This window comes from Aspergillus ibericus, assembly GCF_003184845.1.
Source record: "Aspergillus ibericus CBS 121593 unplaced genomic scaffold BO80scaffold_83, whole genome shotgun sequence".
Lineage (NCBI taxonomy): Eukaryota > Fungi > Ascomycota > Eurotiomycetes > Eurotiales > Aspergillaceae > Aspergillus > Aspergillus ibericus.
Genome location: NW_020292181.1, coordinates 1 through 20,427, shown reverse-complemented (window position 1 = coordinate 20,427; position 20,427 = coordinate 1). Strand labels below are relative to the sequence as shown.

At 54.7% G+C, this 20,427-nt stretch overlaps 8 protein-coding genes across 8 annotated transcripts; 6 read left to right on the top strand and 2 right to left on the bottom strand.

Annotated features, from left to right (window-relative positions):
• Positions 1 to 64: 64 nt before the first annotated feature.
• Positions 65 to 1,371, top strand: BO80DRAFT_394592 (DNA-directed RNA polymerase III subunit C31). The gene is made up of 3 exons (XM_025717287.1): positions 65 to 251; positions 430 to 676; positions 791 to 1,371. Exons 1-3 carry the CDS (start codon positions 141 to 143, stop codon positions 1,186 to 1,188), a joined length of 756 nt encoding a protein of 251 aa, XP_025569480.1. The 5' UTR covers positions 65 to 140; the 3' UTR covers positions 1,189 to 1,371.
• Positions 1,372 to 1,541: 170 nt separating this feature from the next.
• Positions 1,542 to 5,005, top strand: tah18 (NAPDH-dependent diflavin reductase; the record flags this gene model as incomplete). The annotated part of the gene is made up of 9 exons (XM_025716397.1): positions 1,542 to 1,694; positions 1,763 to 1,938; positions 1,989 to 2,091; positions 2,196 to 3,628; positions 3,757 to 3,764; positions 3,903 to 3,987; positions 4,023 to 4,068; positions 4,216 to 4,876; positions 4,923 to 5,005. The coding sequence occupies 9 exons, from the start codon at positions 1,542 to 1,544 to the stop codon at positions 5,003 to 5,005; spliced, it is 2,748 nt and encodes a 915-aa protein (XP_025569479.1).
• Positions 5,006 to 8,568: 3,563 nt separating this feature from the next.
• BO80DRAFT_369495 (DUF500-domain-containing protein) lies at positions 8,569 to 10,506 on the top strand (the record flags this gene model as incomplete). Its single annotated transcript, XM_025716395.1, has 2 exons — positions 8,569 to 9,783; positions 9,940 to 10,506. The coding sequence occupies 2 exons, from the start codon at positions 8,569 to 8,571 to the stop codon at positions 10,504 to 10,506; spliced, it is 1,782 nt and encodes a 593-aa protein (XP_025569478.1).
• A 486-nt stretch (positions 10,507 to 10,992) lies between these two features.
• On the top strand, positions 10,993 to 13,228 carry cp1 (putative carboxypeptidase S1). Its single transcript, XM_025720631.1, has 2 exons — positions 10,993 to 11,308; positions 11,373 to 13,228. The coding sequence occupies exons 1-2, from the start codon at positions 11,171 to 11,173 to the stop codon at positions 13,050 to 13,052; spliced, it is 1,818 nt and encodes a 605-aa protein (XP_025569477.1). The 5' UTR covers positions 10,993 to 11,170; the 3' UTR covers positions 13,053 to 13,228.
• A 636-nt stretch (positions 13,229 to 13,864) lies between these two features.
• On the top strand, positions 13,865 to 15,087 carry BO80DRAFT_439614 (putative DnaJ domain protein Psi; the record flags this gene model as incomplete). Its single annotated transcript, XM_025721087.1, has 3 exons — positions 13,865 to 14,012; positions 14,062 to 14,729; positions 14,785 to 15,087. 3 exons carry the CDS (start codon positions 13,865 to 13,867, stop codon positions 15,085 to 15,087), a joined length of 1,119 nt encoding a protein of 372 aa, XP_025569476.1.
• Positions 15,088 to 15,584: 497 nt separating this feature from the next.
• Positions 15,585 to 17,483, top strand: BO80DRAFT_460006 (uncharacterized protein; the record flags this gene model as incomplete). The annotated part of the gene is made up of 5 exons (XM_025722370.1): positions 15,585 to 15,737; positions 15,913 to 16,073; positions 16,193 to 16,256; positions 16,308 to 16,659; positions 16,705 to 17,483. The coding sequence occupies 5 exons, from the start codon at positions 15,585 to 15,587 to the stop codon at positions 17,481 to 17,483; spliced, it is 1,509 nt and encodes a 502-aa protein (XP_025569475.1).
• Positions 17,484 to 17,511: 28 nt separating this feature from the next.
• BO80DRAFT_497940 (putative C6 transcription factor) lies at positions 17,512 to 19,236 on the bottom strand (the record flags this gene model as incomplete). The annotated part of the gene is made up of 1 exon (XM_025724106.1): positions 17,512 to 19,236. One exon carries the CDS (start codon positions 19,234 to 19,236, stop codon positions 17,512 to 17,514), a length of 1,725 nt encoding a protein of 574 aa, XP_025569474.1.
• A 794-nt stretch (positions 19,237 to 20,030) lies between these two features.
• BO80DRAFT_469607 (uncharacterized protein) lies at positions 20,031 to 20,391 on the bottom strand (the record flags this gene model as incomplete). The annotated part of the gene is made up of 2 exons (XM_025723028.1): positions 20,158 to 20,391; positions 20,031 to 20,043 (listed from the first exon to the last, which is right to left on the bottom strand). The coding sequence occupies exons 1-2, from the start codon at positions 20,364 to 20,366 to the stop codon at positions 20,031 to 20,033; spliced, it is 222 nt and encodes a 73-aa protein (XP_025569473.1). The 5' UTR covers positions 20,367 to 20,391.
• Positions 20,392 to 20,427: the final 36 nt, after the last annotated feature.

Below are 20,427 nucleotides of genomic sequence, written 5' to 3'. Positions count from 1 at the left end.
GAACCCGACCCAGCTCGGCCGGAACTTTTTTCTCGCCATTCAATCATGACATTGCCTGCGCTGACGGCTTCTCTCCCCGGGCAACAATTCAGTGAATATAATACTCAGTACCAGCGCTCCAGCTCCATCCTCCCTCCACCATGTCCCGATTCGGCGCAAAGAAAGGCAGAAAGCTCCCCGGAGCGGAATTCACCTGGGAGGCTTCCGATCCCAGCGGCGAACCGGACACTGCCCCTACGCCGCTGTTTCCTGTATGCTTCTTGTCCCTGGTTGTTGTTGTGCATTGGTCTTGATCCTATCTTCAATTCGAATCTTTGTCTTATATGCTGCTTTATCCCATTGAACCCAACCTCCTACACCAAAGCAACCCCAAATCCACCCCTCGAAACAAACCAAGAAAGAAAACTAACCATGCCCCTCCCCAAACAGAAATACACCGTCCCCCGCGCCCGACCCCTCACCGCAACGGAACAATTACAAGTGGACCTGTACCGGACGCTTCGGGAACGATTCCACGATGGCCCGTATTATTCGATTCTGGAGGGCGCCGCGTCGGCAAGTAAGAAGGATAGTGCGGCCCGGGCATCGTTTGATCCGTTTCATGGCATGCCGAGTTATTCGGGCAAGTATGTCAAGAAGAAGAGGGCTTTGCCGAGGATTTTGGGGAGGCAGTATGGTATGTTTCTTTTTTCTTTCTTCTGGTCTTTGGGTTGGTGGGGGGGGGCAAGTGGGGAGGGGAAGGGAGGGGATGGGTTGTTGTTTGGACATCGTGCTAATGGTGTCGGTATAGTGATGAAGTTCTTCCCTAGGGAATTGTGGGGTACGATTCAGCCGAGTTTCAAGCCCGATGCTGCTATGGATGGGTATGTTCCGCAGGGAGCGCGGGCGGGGGTGAAGCGTGGATTTGAGGATGATGAGGAAGAAGAGGATGAGGAGACGGCCAAGCGGACGAAGACTGGGGAGGAGGGTGAAGGGGCGGAGGGGGATGATGATGGGGAAGGGGATATTCTGGATGAGGAGGAAGAGGGACAAGGGGAGGAGGAAATCGAGGATGATGACTTTGAGGACGATGATGATGAGATGGGCGGGGATTATAACGCCGAGCAGTACTTTGATGGTGGTGATGATGAGTATGGGGATGATGGATTTGGGGATGGCGGTGGTGGCGGTGATGAGGATACGTATTAGATGTAGGGCTGCATTTCTGAGATACCCTTTGCTGTTGTTGTCATTGATCTATCAATCTGAGCGGGCTGATTAGTTATTCGCTGTATATCAGCATGCGAGTGATGAGGTGTGGACTGTAGTAGTGTCTAGCTGGCTGATCATGGATGCATGGTACGCTGTATTCAACTATCAAGTTGACATTGGGATTTTATACTCCGTATCTGTAGTAGTAGTACTCCGTAGTCTGCGTATGGACCAATCGGATGACGTCAGTTCTCCGCCAACTGGTCCCGTCAACGAGGGGTAAAAAACGGACCCGGAACGATAAGCCACTGGCCGCCGTGACAGCAGCACCGCGACCACAGCCCTACAGCATGAACGGCACGCAACCAGCGCCACGACGCTCCGCCCTCGTGCTCTATGGTTCAGAAACCGGCAATTCGCAAGAGGTAGCGGAAGAGCTAGGGGCATTGGCCGAGCGTCTCCATTTCCGAACCCATGTGGCCGAACTGAATCAGTACAAGCCGGTATACCCCCTCCCCCTCCCCCCCTTCCCGTGGCGCAATGTCTCACCAATGCTGACGATGTAGCGTAGGAAGTACTGAACTCGTACACGCTGGTTCTGTTTGTGGTTGCGACGACCGGTCAGGGTGATTTTCCGGCTAATGCGAGGACGTTTTGGCGGTCGTTGTTGTTGAAGAGGTTGCCGGCGACGTTTTTGGAGGGGGTGAATTTTGCGTCGTTTGGGTTGGGGGATAGTTCGTATCCGAAGTATGTTTGATTTTGGGATTTGCTTGGTTGAGATGAGACTGACTGGGTAGGTTCAATTGGGCGGCGCGCAAGTTGCATAAGCGGTTGGTGCAGCTGGGTGCCAATGAGATATATCGTGCTGGGGAGGGCGATCAGCAACATCCTGAGGGGTGGGTGGTATACTGATCCAGATCTGAGTGGGTGTATGGGCTAACTGGTGTAGGCTTGAGGGGACTTTGATTCCGTGGCTGACGGATCTGCGCACACATCTGCTCGAGACATATCCGCTGCCTTCGGGGCTGGATCCGATACCGGATGATGTTCAGTTGCCGCCGAAATGGGTCTTGACGTTACAGGAGCAGGGCACGGGGCAAGTAAAAGGGGAGACCGTTCCTGGGTATCAGGAGTATCAGCCTGCGCCGGATGAATTTCCAAAGTTGACTCGACTGGATCATGATCTGCGTCCATTGCCTGACACGCTGACGGCAACGCTCACAGAGAACAAGCGATTGACGCCGTCGACACATTGGCAGGATGTGCGCCATGTGTCGCTTACGGTTCCCGAACATGCCTCCTATGTTCCTGGGGATATGATCTGCATTACACCGAAGAACTTCTCGAGCGACGTCAATGCCCTGATCCAGATGATGGGTTGGGAGGAGCAGGCTGATCAGCTGGTTTCGTTGGTCCCTAACAGCCATATTCCTGCAGACGACCTCCCTGCTCCCCCGATCCATGGCCTGGCGGCATATCCGCAGTTAACACTGCGCGCCCTTCTCGCAGATTATCTCGACATCCAGGCTATCCCCCGCCGGTCCTTCTTTGCACAGATTGCCCACTATACGAGCGATGAAATGCACAAGGAGCGCCTGCTCGAATTCACCAACACCAGTCCGGAGTATTTGGATGAACTGTGGGACTATACGACCCGTCCGAGACGTAGTATTTTGGAAGTACTGCACGAATTCGATACAGTCAAGGTTCCGTGGCAACATGCGGTCTCGGTATTCCCGATCTTCAAAGGCAGACAGTTTAGCATTGCCAGTGGTGGCGAGCTGAAGAGTGCGGAAGGCGGTACCAAGTTTGAGCTGCTCATTGCCATTGTCAAGTATCAAACCGTGATCAAGAAGATCCGACAGGGCGTCTGTACACGCTACATCTCAGCACTTCGACCCGGAAGCACTCTCAAGGTACAGCTGCAGCGGGGAGGACTCAACTCCTCCGTCAACCAGCTCGTTGGGCCGACGGTCCTGATCGGTCCCGGCACCGGTCTGGCACCACTACGATCTATGCTCTGGGAGAAAGCTGCTATCATCAAGGCGTATCAGCAGGAAAATCCCGGGGTGGAGCTCTCGATCGGCCCGACGCTGCTGCTCTACGGCGGACGCAACCGAGACGCGGACTTTTTCTTCGAGGAAGAATGGCAACAGCTGGGCAAGCTAATCAAATTGAATGTCCTGACTGCATTCTCTCGAGACCAAAAGTCCAAAGTCTATGTACAAGACGTGATCCGGCAGAACTATGCGCTGCTCTTCAAGCTACTGCACGACATGGCGGGATCGGTGTATATATGCGGATCGTCCGGGCAGATGCCCAAGGCCGTGCGGGAGGCGCTGACAGAAGCCTTCCAGCATGGTGCAGAGGTCGAAACGGACCGGTTCAACGAACAAGGCGCTGAGCAGTATCTGCTTGGCATGGAGAAGACGGGACGGTACAAGCAGGAAACCTGGTGATCCGCGATCACATGTGATTATGCCGACATGCATAGATAGCGAATCATTCGATCTGCGCGGATAGACTAAACTAGCCTCATCTACTAATATAGTAGCGATTCATGAGGTCATTCTGTTCCCCGACCTAGACAATTATGTACTATGTAGGCTGGCTAACCTCGGCTGGAGGCGGGAGAGGCACGGCGGTGGTTGGCCTTCTCGGCCCGCTCGGGCTCTCCGCCCAAGTCACCTGCTTTCTGCCGCGGATGGCAGCTGCTCCGACGGATCGGTCTCTTCCCTCTGCTCGCCTTAAAGTGTTGATTCCCCTCACGACACTCCGCCCCTCCATTGACTCCTTGTTAAACATCCCAGCACCACAATCAATATGGCCAGTGGTTTGCGAATCCTTGTCCCCGTGAAGCGGGTGATTGACTATGCGGTGAGTTTTGGTCGCCTGCTCCGGCTTCGGTGAAGAGTCATTCCCGGAACGAAGGCCGCACGCCTGTCCTTGATCTCCGTCGCAGTCACTACTCGCCACCTATCTGCACGGTAGAACCTGTCAGACAATGGAATCTAATCCACACAGGTCAAACCCCGCGTCAACAAGGCCAACACCGGCGTCGAAACCGCCGGTGTCAAGCACTCCCTCAACCCGTTCGACGAAATCTCCGTCGAAGAAGCCATCCGTCTGCGCGAATCCGGCGCCAAGAACCAGAGCCCCATGAAGGTCGACAACATCCTCGCCCTCTCCGCTGGCGGAGCCAAGTGCGCCGATACTCTCCGCACGGCCATGGCCATGGGTGCCGACCGCGCATTCCACGTTGACGTGGGCGACAGCGCCGATGGCGGCCCCGAGCCCCTGACGATCGCCAAGATGCTGCAGGGTGTGGTCAAGTCCGAGAACATCAACCTGGTGCTGCTGGGCAAGCAGGCGATTGATGGTGACCAGGGTCAGACGGGCCAGATGCTGGCGGGTCTGCTGGGATGGCCTCAGGCAACACAGGCAAGCAAGGTCGAGATCAAGGATGCGGATGGCACGGTGGAGGTGACGCATGAGGTGGACGGTGGTGTCGAGACGCTGCGGGCCAAGTTGCCCCTGGTGGTGACTACGGACTTGCGGTTGAACACGCCGCGCTATGCTACGCTGCCCAACATCATGAAGGCCAAGAAGAAGCCTTTGGAGAAGAAGACGCTGGCGGATTTCGGGGTGGAGGACAAGAGACGTCTGAAGACCCTCAAGGTGACTGGTGAGTTTATCTTTCCTCTACGTATCGTTCCAGACTAACCGTCCAGAACCCCCGGCGCGCCAGGGAGGCGGCAAGGTCGAGAATGTCGATGGATTGATCGGCAAGCTGAAGGAGCTGGGTGCTCTGTAAGGTGGAGCGGATGGATAGGTACTGTGTATGTTTACGACTAGACGTCCGGTGTCAGCTGGACTTTTAACTCTGCGGATCATAATCCTGACGTGTATGCTTGATTCCATGCCTAACTCTATCTGGCGATTGCCCGACTTCCACTCGTCCAACCGTAGCACAACCCCGTGGAGTACTGCCTCATTTGGCATCCAGCTGGCACGCACTAGTCCGGCACCGGATCCGCGGCGCTGGACCCATGACCAGGAACACGAATCGGAAGAGCGACTAACTCGAACACCGTGCTAGCATCTGCACGCTCTAGGATGGGTCGGTTGTTATCCAGTAGTTCGTAACTAGACTATGTGATGGTGAGCCATACCGATGTCTATATTTCATCGCAGCACCAAGCACAAGAGAACAGTATACACCTACTCATAGTATACCCCAAGTAAATAAGTACTAAGCAAATAAACCGTACCCTTACCCCCACCGCACGACAACCACGAGCCCCAGCATCCCCCTAGGCAGTAAGTTAAGTTTCCTCCCTCAACGACACAAAACGCACCTCAATCCGATACATCATATCCGGCACGGATGGTTCCTCGTACGAACTACGAACTGCGACCTGCGTCCTGCGAACTACACTCGATCCGCGGAACATGTATGTCTATTCCGGTTGGTTCATACTCTCTTACCTCTGATTAGTAGTACTATCTATCAGGTGTGATCGGGGGGAGCGAGCTAGCTAGATACTACTCCGTAAGCTATCGGGCTAGTGGGACTAGGTGCGTATACGTTACTACTTAGTGTGTTTGCTAGATTGCTAGGTAGATAGATGGTATGGGGATAAGGTAGGGTAGGATTAGGATCGTCGAATGGGAGGGAGGGATGGATGGATGGGTGAGTTGCCTTGTCTAAGAATAGCTAGTTTAACCACCTAACTATGCTCATAAGTTAGTAGGTAGGTAGGTAGGTAGGTAGTAGTAAGAACAGGGATAGTGCTGTGATGTTTCAAGTGTCAGTCAGTCAGGCAGGGATTATGGAATGTTTGATGTTCGTTCGGAAGTCGGGAAGCGGGAAGCGGGCTGTGCTGTCTATCATAGTAGTGATGTGAGGGCGATGAAACAACCGACTTACTCTAACTACCTCTTCCTAAGTAGTCTCTATTATATCCCAGATATTATATTCCTATACAGAGTACAGCAAGCACATAAGTTAGATGATAGTACGTAATACGTAAAAACCAACCGCAATAACCGCATCACAATGGCAATCACAATCCTCGTGCCCCGTCCATCCATTCCATCACACGTCCACCGTGTGGCATATGATATATCCAACACCCTCATCCCTCCATCTTGTAAAAATTTTCACTCTGCATCGTTTCCCTCGCACATGGGAAAACTAAGTTCGGGATACATACTAACTACCACCGATAAAGTAATTTACTAGGGATAGTCACGGGGTGCTTAGCCGGACAGGATTGGACGAGTCAAGTGACTGACTGACCAACCTTGAAATTGACGGGAAGCGAAAGGCTATACTTTATGTAGGATATACTTTTTATTGTTCTGTTTGTGTGGACAATGGCATGGGATAAGCCACCTCCGTTTAATTTACTTTATTTTATTTTAGGTATACTTTGTTTCGGGATGGGTTTGTTTTCGGGGTTTGAGAAGAAGGGGAAGAAATGAGGGAGTATCCCGAGCAACGCGGCCAACAACATCCAGAGTACGGAGCACAGGGACAGGACAGGAACAGGACGGAGGAGACTGAGTTAGATAAAAACGGAAATCCAAGCCGTGTGGGACGATCTCAATCGGGGAAAGAGAATCGGACATGTCAGGGACTTTGGAACTATCTTGTAGATAGGATCGGGTGTTCGTTCGGATGGATGGATTTACTCCGTACGGCGTACTCTCCATCGACCTACCAATGACTTCTTCTCAGTTACTGTACCACTCAAGCTACAGCGTAGGCTATGCACAGAATTTTCTGCCGAACCAACAGGTCAAGTGAAGCGAGGGGAAGCCAGGGGCCCGGGGCTCGATCCATGGATCCAACCAGGGCCAGGCTGGCTGGGGCTGAAGCGTGAAGAACAAGCGATTGGATCTGTCATATTCGTCGGGGAGGAAGTTGATACATCCCTTGGGACGCAGGGATGGGAGGAGAAGAGGGGGAAATTTCAAACGGATCTAGTGGAAGTTTAATAATTTTTTTTCTGATCAATTCGTTTCGTTGATGGGATGAAGGAAATAAAATAAGATAAATGGGATGGATTAAATTAATTCACAGATCAATTAGGCTACCGTGAGACTAGGACGGTAACTGACTAGCTGAGGGTCTCTGGGCTCCATCGTGGATTAGTGGATCGGGTAGGCAGATGACGCTGTGCCCCGTTGGGCATTTGTTTCTAGAATTTTTCAGTGGAGTGATGATGATTCTGTATACAGAGATAGAAGAAGAAGAGATGCGAAGTAATAGAAGAAAGGAAGAGGAAGGAAAAGGACTATGGGAGAGGTGAAGGGAAAAGATAGATCCGGATCTGATCCGATCGGCTTATCGGCGGCGCGATGACGATGACGCTGCGCTGCGCTGCCAAATGATGCCATGCATCCGGATGGACCACTTCTTCTTCCTCACAAGTCAAGAACTTGACTTCCCCGGCTCTCTCGGTCGTCATCTGTTCAGCCTGACATTCGGCTCTCCGGCCAGCCACTCCCCTCCAACCCGTCCACCCAGTCCAACCATGCTTTCCGACCCAGCCGGGTTGAATCCGTGCCTGGTCGCATCCATTTAATAGGATGAATGCCCCTCGCCCCGTCTTGGTCTTCCATGATTTGATTCCATCTCCTGCTGCTTGCTTTTTCTCCCTCGTCTCGTCACTGCATTAGCCTGGTGTCGTACATCCGCCCACCTCTCTAGCCTCTGACCCTTTGGCTTTAGCACCTCTTCTGATTTACCGACGGGGCTACGGTCGATCGCTCCACTCTGGGGTTTCCTGCCTCCTGCTGTGACCTGCTGTGCCTCCTACTTACTCCTACATAAACCGGGTGTCTGTTCTGCTGTCAACGGAAATTAGAAGCGGTTTCATCTCGTCCTGTGGTCTCTGGTCAATCTCCTGTCGGCCCTGGCGAGGCTCAGCCGGACAGGTAAGCCGCCCCGATCCCATTTGCCCGTTCCACGGTTCCCCTCCTCGCGCTCGTATGTCGGCGCTGCCAGTTGCTCGCCACCCAACTGGGGATGAGTCTGGACCACGGCTAGCACGGAGAATTCCTCAAAGCTGGCCGACCGTTATATCACCCTCGCTGCTCTCCCCAGATCACTAATCTTCTGCGCATATAGTTGCTGCATTCCTCCTCCGGACCCGCATGCCACGGTTGTCACCCAAGCTTCAGTTGCATCTTTTCCTGCCTCTGTGTACATTCCTCCCGCATTGGGCAACCCTCGTTGACTGCTGGCCGTCTTCGTCCACCAGCTACGGCCCCCAGTCATTATAGACTTCCTCTCCTACCCCCAACTGCAGACCCAGTCCTGTCATACTCTGGTGAGCTCAGAATTCCTCGCGGGACTGACTCGCCACCATGCCCTCCACCTTTTGGGAGAGGACCAAAGGGACCTCCAAGAAAGGCTTCGATAAGGCATGGCACACTCTCGATAAACTAGGCGATCCTGTCAACCGCCTCTCACATCGGGTCGGCGCCGAGGCCTTTTGGCCCATGACCCTCGATAAAGAAAGCGATAAAGCTGCGCGCATCCTGCGCAGTTTCTGCAAAGATGGTTTCTACGCCAACGACGACGCCGACCGGCAAAGCACCGACAGCTCGATTAGCAAGCAATCCGGCAAGCTGGATCGTCCCAAGGGCAAACAACGAGTGTTGAAGAAGATCCCCGCCCGGGTCATCCAGCGGGCCAAAGGTCTCGCCATCTTCACCACCATGCGCACTGGTCTCTGGGTCAGTGGCTCGGGTGGCAGTGGCGTGCTTCTGGCGCGCATCCCCGAAACAAATGAATGGAGTCCTCCCTCCGGCATCATGCTCCATACTGCTGGTATTGGGTTTCTGGCCGGTGTGGATATTTACGACTGTGTGGTCGTCATAAATACCTATGAGGCTTTGGAGGCCTTCAAAAAGGTGCGCTGCACATTGGGTGGCGAAGTCAGCGCCGCGGCCGGACCTGTCGGCATGGGGGGCGTCCTTGACTCGGAGGTGCACAAGCGGCAAGCCCCCATTTGGACCTACATGAAGAGCCGTGGTCTGTATGCTGGCGTGCAAGTGGATGGCACCATCATCATCGAGCGGAGCGATGAGAATGAGCGGTTCTTCGGCGAGCGCATCTCGGTCAGTGACATTCTCGCGGGCAAGGCCAGACATCCTCCCGCCGCGATCCAGACCCTCCTCAATACCGTCAAGGCGGCGGAGGGTAACCCTGTGGATGAGAATCTGCTCCCTCCAGGCGAGACCCCCGGAGATGTTGATCTCGGGGCTACACCCTCGTTTGGCATTCCTGACCCGGAGGATCCCGACCCATTCGGGGTCAAGGCTCTGGAGGCCGAGGGTCTCTTCATTCGCGAAGCTGGATCGAAGAGCAGACCATCTCAGGACGTTTTCGAATTCAAACCGAGCCCTAACAGCCCGGTCTATTCGACCTTCCGACGCAGCACCGATAGCTCCCCACGCAATAGCTGGCGAGCGAGCGTGCAGAGCTACGCCAGTATGGACCGAGGTACTCAAACCGATGACGGTCCCACGACCGCCCCGACCTCCATCAGCCGCACCTCTTCCCGGAGCTACCGGGACGTCTCGGATCGCGCTGAAACCAGTCCGTGGGACAGTGAGGAGGCTCGCTGGGACACAGTGATCCCGGAACAGGACGAGTATCATGTGCAGAATGACGATGACGTGGTGGATGACGATGTGGAGGTGCACGAAGTCAGCAGTGCCACGGTCTCGAAGCGCGAGAGTGCCGCCCATTCCCCCGTCTTCGCTGAAGACGCCACGATCCCTCCGGAACTCAAGCGCCAGTCTCCTACCTTTACCCGTGCCCGGCTGGTGACGATCCCCAAACGCCTTCCCCCGACCCTGCCGCCGAGGAACCCCCAGCGGACGCCAGTCTCCTTCTCGAGCTCGACTCCCAACTCACCCACCTCTATCCCTTACTCCTACAGTCGCCGGCGGTCCGTGGCGTCGAGCCCGGGACACACCTATGGTTTCACCGAGGTGGCTCTCTATCGCAAGCACAACGATTCGGATAGTGACTTGTCCTCCGCGGGTGCCCCGGAATCGTCAAACAAGCTGTCCCCAGACCGGGAGGAGTTCCACAGCGTCTCCAGTGTGCACGACTCGGACGTGGCATCCGAGATTGAGGTCAAGGGACACGAGTCGTCTGACGAGAGCACCACCACCCGCATCCGTGAGCCCGAGGACTGGCCTTTGTCCAACTCGGACAATGAGCTGGCGCCCACGAAAACCGTCACTGCTGACAAAGACGTCATCCATGCAGTTCACCCCCAAGCTGCATGAGCGTGTCCCGTCATGGTATTACCCTTCTTGTATATATATTCTGGCATCTTGTTGATGAACCGGTTTCGGCTGTTATGCAGAGTCTCGGCTCCTGTTTATTTGTGTGATTGTAATGTTAGCCTTAGCGTGTTGTTGGTTTGGACATGCATGGATACCTGGGCGTCTCGGTTGGATACTGGGATGATGGTACAGATGCGAAGGCAACGACAGTTGTCAATATATCCCTTTTTTTGTTATTCTAGTCAATGAGTCGTTGATGCAATTAGTATTCCTGATTTGGCCTCTGCCAATTAGCCTGCCATTAGCCAAGCAACCAAAGCGTTGGTCCGATTTCCAACTGAGCCACCTACATCATTACACGCCCGACCAGTCAACATCAGACCATGCCTTTCATCAAGGTTTAGTCGCGGGAGCATTGACAGGTAAATAAACTCGGGCCCGACAAGACAGCTCCAGTCAGCAAGCACCGGTGGAGCCATCGACGATCGCAGGGATGATCGAGAGTCGATTATGTATCGTGACACGGCGATTAGCCGGGGCTTAGCGTTGTCCGATAGGCCATGGCGTTATCAGAAGCTAGTGTACACCACCCAGGCCGCCATATTTAACTAAGTCCTTCGGCTTTGTTTGTTCCCAGAACAAAGAAAGTTCCCCGCGACTGGTCATGCCTTTCCTTGCAACTGTGGTGGCCGTGTTGGCCGGGGCTGGGGCTGTCGCGGGCCAGTATTTCCCGCCCACGCCGGGGGGATTGAAAGTCGTGCATTCGAAGCATTACGAGGGGGTGACGATTTCCTACAAAGAGGTGAGTGAGGTCACTACCTCATCCATTCACAATGGGATCGTCATTCTAATTGTGACTCTACCAGCCCGGCATCTGCGAAACCACGCCCGGGGTCAAATCCTACTCGGGCTACGTGCATCTTCCCCCCGGAACCCTCAATGCCCTCGGCATCGCCCAGGATTATCCCATCAACACCTTTTTCTGGTTCTTCGAGTCGCGGAATAATCCTCACAATGCACCACTATCCATCTGGATGAATGGCGGCCCCGGCGGATCCTCCATGATCGGCCTGCTGCAGGAGAACGGTCCCTGCGTGGTGAACCCGGACTCGAACTCCACCGAATCGAACCCCTACTCGTGGAATAACTATGCCAATATGCTGTACATCGATCAGCCGAACCAGGTCGGGTTCAGCTATGATGTGCCTACCAATGGCACGTATGACCAGCTCACGGAGGTGTTGAATGTCGCGTCCTGGGAGGACGACGTCGTGCCGGAGCAGAATAATACGTTCTATGTGGGTACATTCCCCAGTCAGGAAGTGCAAGCTACTACGAATAGTACGGGGAATTCGGCGCGCGCGCTGTGGCTGTTCGCGCAGACGTGGTTCGCTGAGTTTCCTGAGTATCGGCCGCTTGATGACCGGGTGAGTCTCTGGACGGAGTCGTATGGGGGGAGGTATGGACCGGCGTTTACGGCTTTTTTTCAGGAGCAGAATGAGAGGATTGATGAGGGGACGGTGGAAGGACATGCGATTCATTTGGATACGTTGGGGATTATTAATGGGTGTGTGGATCTGTTGATTCAGATGCCGTCGTTTCCGAATATCGCGTATAATAATACGTATGGGATTGAGGGGATCAATAAGACGGTGTATGAGAAGGCGATGCATGACTGGAGCAAGCCTGGTGGGTGCCGGGATATGATTCTGGAGTGTCGAGAGGTGGAAGCAGTGGGCGATCCCTTGATGTATGGGGATAATGAGACGGTGAATCGCATCTGCGAGGATGCGTCCCGATACTGTCTGGATGAGATCAAGGGTCCGTTTACGAATTTCTCGGGCCGGGGATACTATGATTTCGCGCATTTCAACCCCGACTCGTTCCTCCTCCCATACTACGTGGGATATCTGAATCAGCCCTGGGTGCAGAGCGCGCTGGGGGTTCCGATCAACTTCACCATGTCGGCGGAGAATGTCTACGCGAGTTTCCATACCACCGGCGATTACCCTCGCTCGGATCTCCGTGGTCTGGTGGGCGATCTCGGCTACTTGCTGGACTCGGGCATCAAGGTGGCTCTGGTGTATGGGGACCGGGACTACGCGTGTCCGTGGAACGGGGGCGAGGATGTCAGTTTGCAGGTGGATTATGTGGACCAGGAGAAGTTCCGGGCTGCTGGGTACGCCGAGGTGCAGACGAATGCCTCGTATGTTGGGGGCATGGTGCGGCAGTATGGGAACTTTTCGTTCACGCGCGTCTTCCAGGCGGGCCACGAGGTGCCGTTCTATCAGCCCCAGACGGCGTATGAGATCTTTAATCGGGTCCAGTTTAATCGGGATCTGGCGACGGGGAGGATCAACACGGCCCGCAATGGGAGCTATGCCAGTGAGGGGCCGTCGTCGACGTGGAATGTTACCAACGAGGTGCCGGAGAGTCCCGCGCCGACGTGTTATTTGTTGACCATGGAGAGTACTTGTACGGAGGAGCAGCGGGAGGCTGTGGTGAATGGGACTGCGGTGGTGAAGGATTGGATTGTGGTGGAATGATGCGAGTATCACGGAAAAGGCCATGGATCAAATGGTAGACGACGGTCACATGACAGATGACATCTTTGATAGCTTCAAGTTGTCGCGAGATACCGTGCGACCACCAGTCAGCATGCATTAGACTATATATCAGGTGATGTCAGGCGCATCTCCTGTAAATTGGACTTTCACTCTACAGGCAACATCCAATAGCCCGTACAGCTGTCTATATAAGCCATAGTCTACCCTCTGTAATCTCGCACCGAGTATCATGGCACGTGTCGTCACGTGACCACATCGCGACAGCACCAGACGCAGCAGCAGCACAATAAACCCCCCAGCTGGATATCAAATGTCCTCTGATACCTGCAGGAACTCTTTTCCAGCTGTTTGCAGCGCAATCATACGACCGTGCCAGCACCACCCCCTCTTCAGACTCATCGAACCTTCTCGAACCTTCGATTGGTCGAGCGTGCGGTCAACGTCACACGTCACCGCAGGCTCACCTGAAAGCCGCCGGAGCAACGCACATACATCAGTCGTCCACCTGCTCCCTCACCCCGTGAGCATTTCCGAGTACCCCCTTTCACCGGCCTAGATGTCTTGATTCCGATTCTCTCCACTGGTATTCCCGTTGAGATACGTTCGATTCACTAGTTCCGATCGGCGACCGCAGTGAACCTTCTACGTCATTCGAGATTCCCCTCCCCTCCACGAGACCCTTCCCATCCCCGTGCTTATATGGTGACTGGATTCAATTCGCGCGCCGTACCACCATTCGATTGATCATTCGACTTTGATTGTATACTGGAACGATCCGTATCGCCTTCACAATGGTTGCAGAAACGAAGCTATACGACGCTCTCTCCATCAAGCCCGATGCCTCGCAGGACGAGATCAAGAAGGCGTACCGCAAGGCAGCGCTGAAGTACCACCCTGATAAGAACAAGGATAACCCGACCGCGTCGGAGAAATTCAAAGGTATGTACATACCATTATATTCTATGACCGATCATGCTAATCCCTCTAGATGTATCCCAAGCATACGAAGTCCTCTCCGACCCCGAGAAACGTAAAGTCTACGACCAATTCGGCCTGGAATACCTCCTCCGGGGCGGTCCCCCGCCCGCCAGCGCCGGGGCTGACGGCCCCAACCCCTTCGACGGTGGCATGCCGGGCGGGTTCTCCTTCGGTGGCATGCCCGGTGGAGGCGGCGGCGGCACCCGAACATTCCATTTCTCGACGGGCCCTGGCGGTGGCGGCAGCGGGTTCCGGTTCAGTAATGCGGACGATATCTTCCGGAACTTTGCCAAGGGCGGCATGGGGAGTGGCATGGGAGGCATGGAAGAAGATGATATATTTTCGATGCTGAACGGCGGGCTCGGCGGCGGTCGGGGATTCCGGAATAGTCGCGGGCCCAGCGGATTCAAGCAGTCGGCGCAGCGGGCACCGACGCCGGAGCCGACGGTCATGGAGAAGGAGCTGCCGCTGACGTTGGAGGAGCTGATGCGTGGCACGACGAAGAAGGTGTCGGTGAAGAGCAAGACGTTTGATGCGAGCGGCAAGCGCACGGTACAGGATGTGACCCTGGAGGCCAACATCAAGCCGGGGTTGCGGACGGGCTCGAAGATCAAGTACCGGGGCGTGGGCGATCAGGAGGAGGGTGGTCGCCAGGATGTGCATTTGATTGTGACGGAGGTATGACTTCCCCACTCTATCCTACTCTCTCTCTTTTCTCCTTGGATACTAACAGCAGCAGCGCGAACATCCCAACTTCAAACGCCAAGGCGACAACCTCGTCACGACCGTCGAAATCAGTCTCAAGGAGGCCCTCACGGGCTGGGAGCGCATCGTGCGCACGATTGACGGCAAATCCATCCGAGTATCCAAGCCCGGGCCAACACACCCAGGCCACGAAGAGCGATTCCCAGGCTTGGGCATGACGATTTCGAAGAAGCCCAGCGAACGGGGTGACCTACTGGTACGAGTGAATGTGCGATTCCCGGCGAGTCTGAGTGCCTCGCAGAAAGACATTCTGAAGGATGTGCTACCGTGAAGCAGCGGAGCAGTTATCGTATATCCTATTCTTATTGATTCCGATTCCCATTCCCATTCCCAGTTGAGTTGGGTTAGCATTGTGGCGTTGGGCGTGTTAGGTATGAATAAAATATTACTTGCTCTTGTTCGATACGTAGTTCGTATGCCGTAGAGAGGGGGAAAGAGAGAGCTTATCTTATCACCCACCCAACATGAAGCAGACCCTTATCGATAAGATACGTCCTATCGATACCAATCCGATAACCCTCACCGCCAAGTTCCCGTCCCGAGGTCCTGAGCATTCAATCAAGCTGCCAGCTCCAACTAAGCTCCATCCATCTCCATCATCTCCGCATCCACCTACCTACCTCCCTCCTTATACTCAACACAACACAATACACACCACTCATTCATCACCACCAAATCTACCTCCTATACCTTCCTCCCTCCATCCCATCATCGATATATTCTATCTCCCCACCAACACAAAAAGGAAAAAGGGAGTAAAAAGAGAAAATGAAAACAAGAATAACCTACCTCCAACCACGCAGTTCGCCATTCAGCGCCGAACAAGCCATCCTCGAGAAAGAGGCACTCCGGATTCGGGAGCTGGAGGCGGCGAAGGAGGTGAGGGTTACGGTTGGTGGGGATGAGACTGGGGATGAGTTGGTATGTTTATTCTATCCTATCCTATCCTATCCTATCCTATTCTGGTTTGTTTGTTCTGGTTGTTGGGTGGGCTGTTTACTTGCTTGTTTGGTTGATTGATTGAGCTGGTTTGATTTGTTTATGGATGTGGATGTGGATGTGGAGATTTGCTAATGATGGGATACGAGTGTGGTAGGTGAGGGATGTTTTGAACAGTGCACGCGAGATTCATATCCGATGGGCGAATGCTGGAGCTGGGACGGGGTTGAAAGTCGATCCGTTTGGGAGTCGTGTTTCGGCGGGGTTGCATGTTGGATATACCCCTCGGGATGGTCTGGAGGGAAGTGAAGAGAAAGGGTGAGTTTTCTTGGCTGTCCTCCTATGAGTTTGTGAGAATGATATCGTGTGGATGGACAATGGAGGATTGGTGGGAGCATGGATTGGAACATGAAGTGGCTGACTATTATATGGCTTAGGGAAGGAATCTGTCGCCTCTTACGCCAGCTATTTGATAAAATCATCCAGTGTGAGAATTACACGGTCCGTCTTCTGTCTTCTTCCCTGAGGTTTTAGACATACTAACGTCTCAAGGAATCATTTACCTCCCAATCCTCCACATACCAATTCTATACTGCCCTGCCGGAACATACCCTAAATGAATACATCACAAACATCTGTCGTGGGGACGGCCCCTGCGCAACAGCCGGATGGGACCGCGCGGATTCGATCGATCTCGATTACGATGTGGTATCTGGTACCCTAATCGTCTCTGGATACTGGAGCCAGCCAGACAATGCAGATGGGTGGACGGAGGAGATCCGCGCGCCTAGCAATAACCGTGACCGGGTAGAGGTGGGATTACTTGGGACGGAGAAAGCAGTCGAGGCAGAGGAGATCAAAATGGGTGGATTGCTAGGCGTTGTCGGGGTTGATGAAGCCCTAAGTATGTCCCTTGTTTCCCCTTTGCTGGGTTGGGCTAACGGATTAGAACCCACGCTGTTTTCTTTCCCCTCCAGACACCATGTCCTCCCTCCTCAGGCTACCTTCTCTGTCTCCTTCCCCCAGCCCACCGGCATGCACCCCACCATGACCATCTCGCTGTCCCCCGCCGCCTTGGAGTATCCCGCGGCCCCTGAGGATACCACCTGCGCGCTGCACGCGTATCTGACGCTGCCGTCGTACATCTTCGGCGACAAGTATCAACTGTCCACGACCGATCCGCTCTTCCTGGACTCGCATCATCTGGTGGCTCTGCGGGCCGTGAGCGGGGCCACGGATCTAGAAGCCCCCGATTGGTTCGTGTCGCACTGGGGCTCGAACTGGTTGCTCGAGCTGGCGACCCCGACGGACCTCCCCGAGGAGTGGAACGTCACCGTCCCCCTGCATCTGCGGTATCTCCGGCCGTCGGAGACCGGGTACCGCACGGCCGGGGTGCCGTGGCCCGTGGTCTTCTGGGCCTGCACGGCAGAAGGGGGTACCAAAATGGGGGTCAACCCATTTGATCGCATCCATCTGGGCTGGGATGGCCTGTTCGGCCCCCGCACCATGTTCTACCAGGTGAATCCCGACGGAGCGACAGCCCGCCGTGTGGAAGATCTGGATGTGCCGGTGCTCCATTTAGACAAGGATGGGATCTTCCACAGCAAGGCCGTGGAACTAGGCACAGTGGCTGCCATCATCCTCGGGCTGCTATGGGTGCTATGGAAGCTGGGCGTGGTAGCGCGATCCGGCAGCCCGAGGCCCACCAAGGAGAAGAAATCACAGTAATCCACCCCGTAGCCACGAGCGATGCACATCAAACCCCCTCCGGCCAAGCATCCGTGTACATAAACCGCTCCATATCGAAATTGCCCAAACTAGGAATATCAATGAGCAGATCACTCAACCACGAGAAGCCCGGGTAATCCGCCAGCGAATGATGCGGCTCCGTAGACGTCTCCTGCTCTTCCTCTCTCCGCGGGACAGAGGACCCCCCGGAATTCACCTTCAACACATCCATCAACGCCTTCGTATCCTCCTCCTTCCGTCGCTGATGCAACAGAATCAACAAATACGCCGTACTATACGCCTCGCGCATCACCTCCGTATCATACGCCGCCGCCACCTCCCGCAGCGTCCGCATCGCATCCCCCAACATCACCAACGACGCTCGATTGTCAATCGCCAGTAACGTGCACACTACCTGGAACGGCACGTTGGCGATCTGATGCCAGGGGCTCGTCGACGCCACCATCTCCCGCGCCGCCTGTAGCCCTTTTCTCGATAGCGCGAGCACCCGGTCCAGCAAATCCCCGGAGATAATGCAGTTGAGGGCCCGGAGACGACGATAGATGCAGAGCATCAGGTTACATTGGACGAGGATGAGCTGGGGCAGGATATGGATCTGATCGAGGACGCTCCGGAGCGTGGATTCCAGATCCGGGGAGTCAGTGGACTTATTCGGATCGAGACTCTCCGACATAGGCAGGAGGGTGAAGATCTCAGCGGTACCGGGAACGCGGGGCGTGGGGGGGAGGGAGGTCGCGCCGTGCAAGACGACGCGGGATCGTGCGAGTTCGAACGAGATCCAGACGTTCAGGTGACGGGCGATGCCGAAGAGACGACGACGGGTTTCGGGGTCGCAGGGTTCGGGGAGATGGTTGATGGCGCTGTCGTCGGAGGGGGCGAGTTCGAGGTGCAGGCCGGTGGCTTCGATGATGTGCATGAGGGAGCAGCTGGCCATCCAGGCGGCGTGGGGGGATGCGGTGAGTCGGAGGTAGGCGACTCGGAGGACCCATGCAGTGACGAGGTCGGCGGTGGGGATGGTGTCGGAGAGGAGGGATTGGTCGAGGATGAGACGGGCGGTTTCGGCGAGGTGCCGTTCTGTGGGATTGGCCTGGCGGTGGGAGAAGAGGTAGCCGAAGGCGGCGACGCCGCAGAGGACGGCGTCGTAGGGGCCGTAGGGGAGGGTGGATTCGTAGGTGGATGGGAGCCATCGGCGACTGACTTGGCGGAGGAGGTGGTCGCGGTCGATGAAGCCGTAGCAGGGGTCGACCTTGTCGAAGAAGGTGGTCACGAGGGACCGCATTTCATCCTGGGAGATGAGGTCCACGACGGGGATAGCCGCCGACGTGAAGGATGGAGGCATAGATGACGGTAGTGGATGCCGAGCGCCGACATTCCATGCGAAAAGATGCATCTTTGGGGCATTCGTCGGGTCGACCTTCAGGCCGAGTCGTCTGGCGAACGCAGCGCCGGAGTTAGCATCGAGTGAGCTGAGTCGCGCGGCGGTCTCCTCGGGCGATACCATCTTTGCCTCTTTCGATGGAGGCTGGACTCCATTGCTGGTGGTGGGATCGGTCGGCGCCGACTGTAGCTGGAATAGTCGGGCATCGCGTTTCCTGCGCGATTGGAGGTCATAGTGGCAGTCGGAGCCAAACTGGGCGCAGGTGGAGCAGGGCTGGTCGCCGGAGCATTTGCGCTTGCGGGATTGACAGAGCGTACAGGCGACGCGGGAGCGTTTCCGGTGCGGTTCGGTCATGGCTTCTGGCTGGCCATTTCCATGAGGAGTAGTGGAGTTGGAGTTGGCGATAAGATGGGATGTTGATTCCGGGCGATGCGGAGATGCGTGTGGTGCATGTGGTGCCGATGAGTCAGCTGTGCATGCATAATTTACTTACTGCGGAGGATAAAGTTTGCTGTCTGATATTCATTCCATATTGGTAGTCGATTATTATTACCCGACTTTTGATACCTTGTGAATGGCATATGGTATCATCTCCAGCTGGCAGTGTTAGTAATAGTTATAGAGAAGGCCACATGGCATGATATATATTCTGCCTTGACATGGCTACTAAATATATACCACCGTCAATGGGAAGACTTGGTTCATGCTATACCAGTTGTGATCTCAGTCAGCAGGCCCAGCACTGTACAGAAACCACATGGCAAATGCACACAATGCATTAACTTGACCTATCTGTGTAGATTGCTTTCTCTTCACTTCTTTCTCCTTCTTTTCTAAATTGATCTATTCTTATTTTTTTTTCTTCGTGGTGACTGGGGTAAGATCTCTCGGATCCGAAGATACGAACCATCTCCGAGGAGATAAAAATAGTGGGGCACAAGCCCCCGCCCATAGGAACTGGAACTATTTCTGTATGGCCCGAACGAATAACGAAGAACCCCCTGATGTCGCACGCGACAGGGATGTGTTTGCCATTTGGCAGAAGCTAAGGTCGGTCTTCGCTCCGATTTTCCGGATAGTTGGCCGATGTCTGCCAGGCTACACTCTATCCCTCGATACCTTTACCCATTCCTCTACTTAGCACTCCGTTAGACATGAACTCTAGTCATGAATTGAATTAGATAGAAAATAAACGTATTCACCAACATAACTTTATCAACAGATCTATAACCCAGCCCATCTATCCATCCATCTCCACCCTGACTTATCCCTCACGCCGATGTAACCCTCTCCGCAGCCGAAACCCTCTCCTTCCCCTGCTGTAACTGCTCAAGCGTCTTAAGCACCCGGAGGTGTTCCTTCTTCAGGGCCTCAAATCCATCATCGAGTTGTTTGTGCCATGGGTATAGGACGAAGACTTGGAAGGCGAGGGCGGACGAAGCCACGAAGAAGTTCGTTACGGAGATTCCGCGCGTGATGATCATGGTGTATTCAGTTTTGTGGTTTGTTCTGGGGGGGTGTTAGGGTGGGGATTTGTTGATGGGC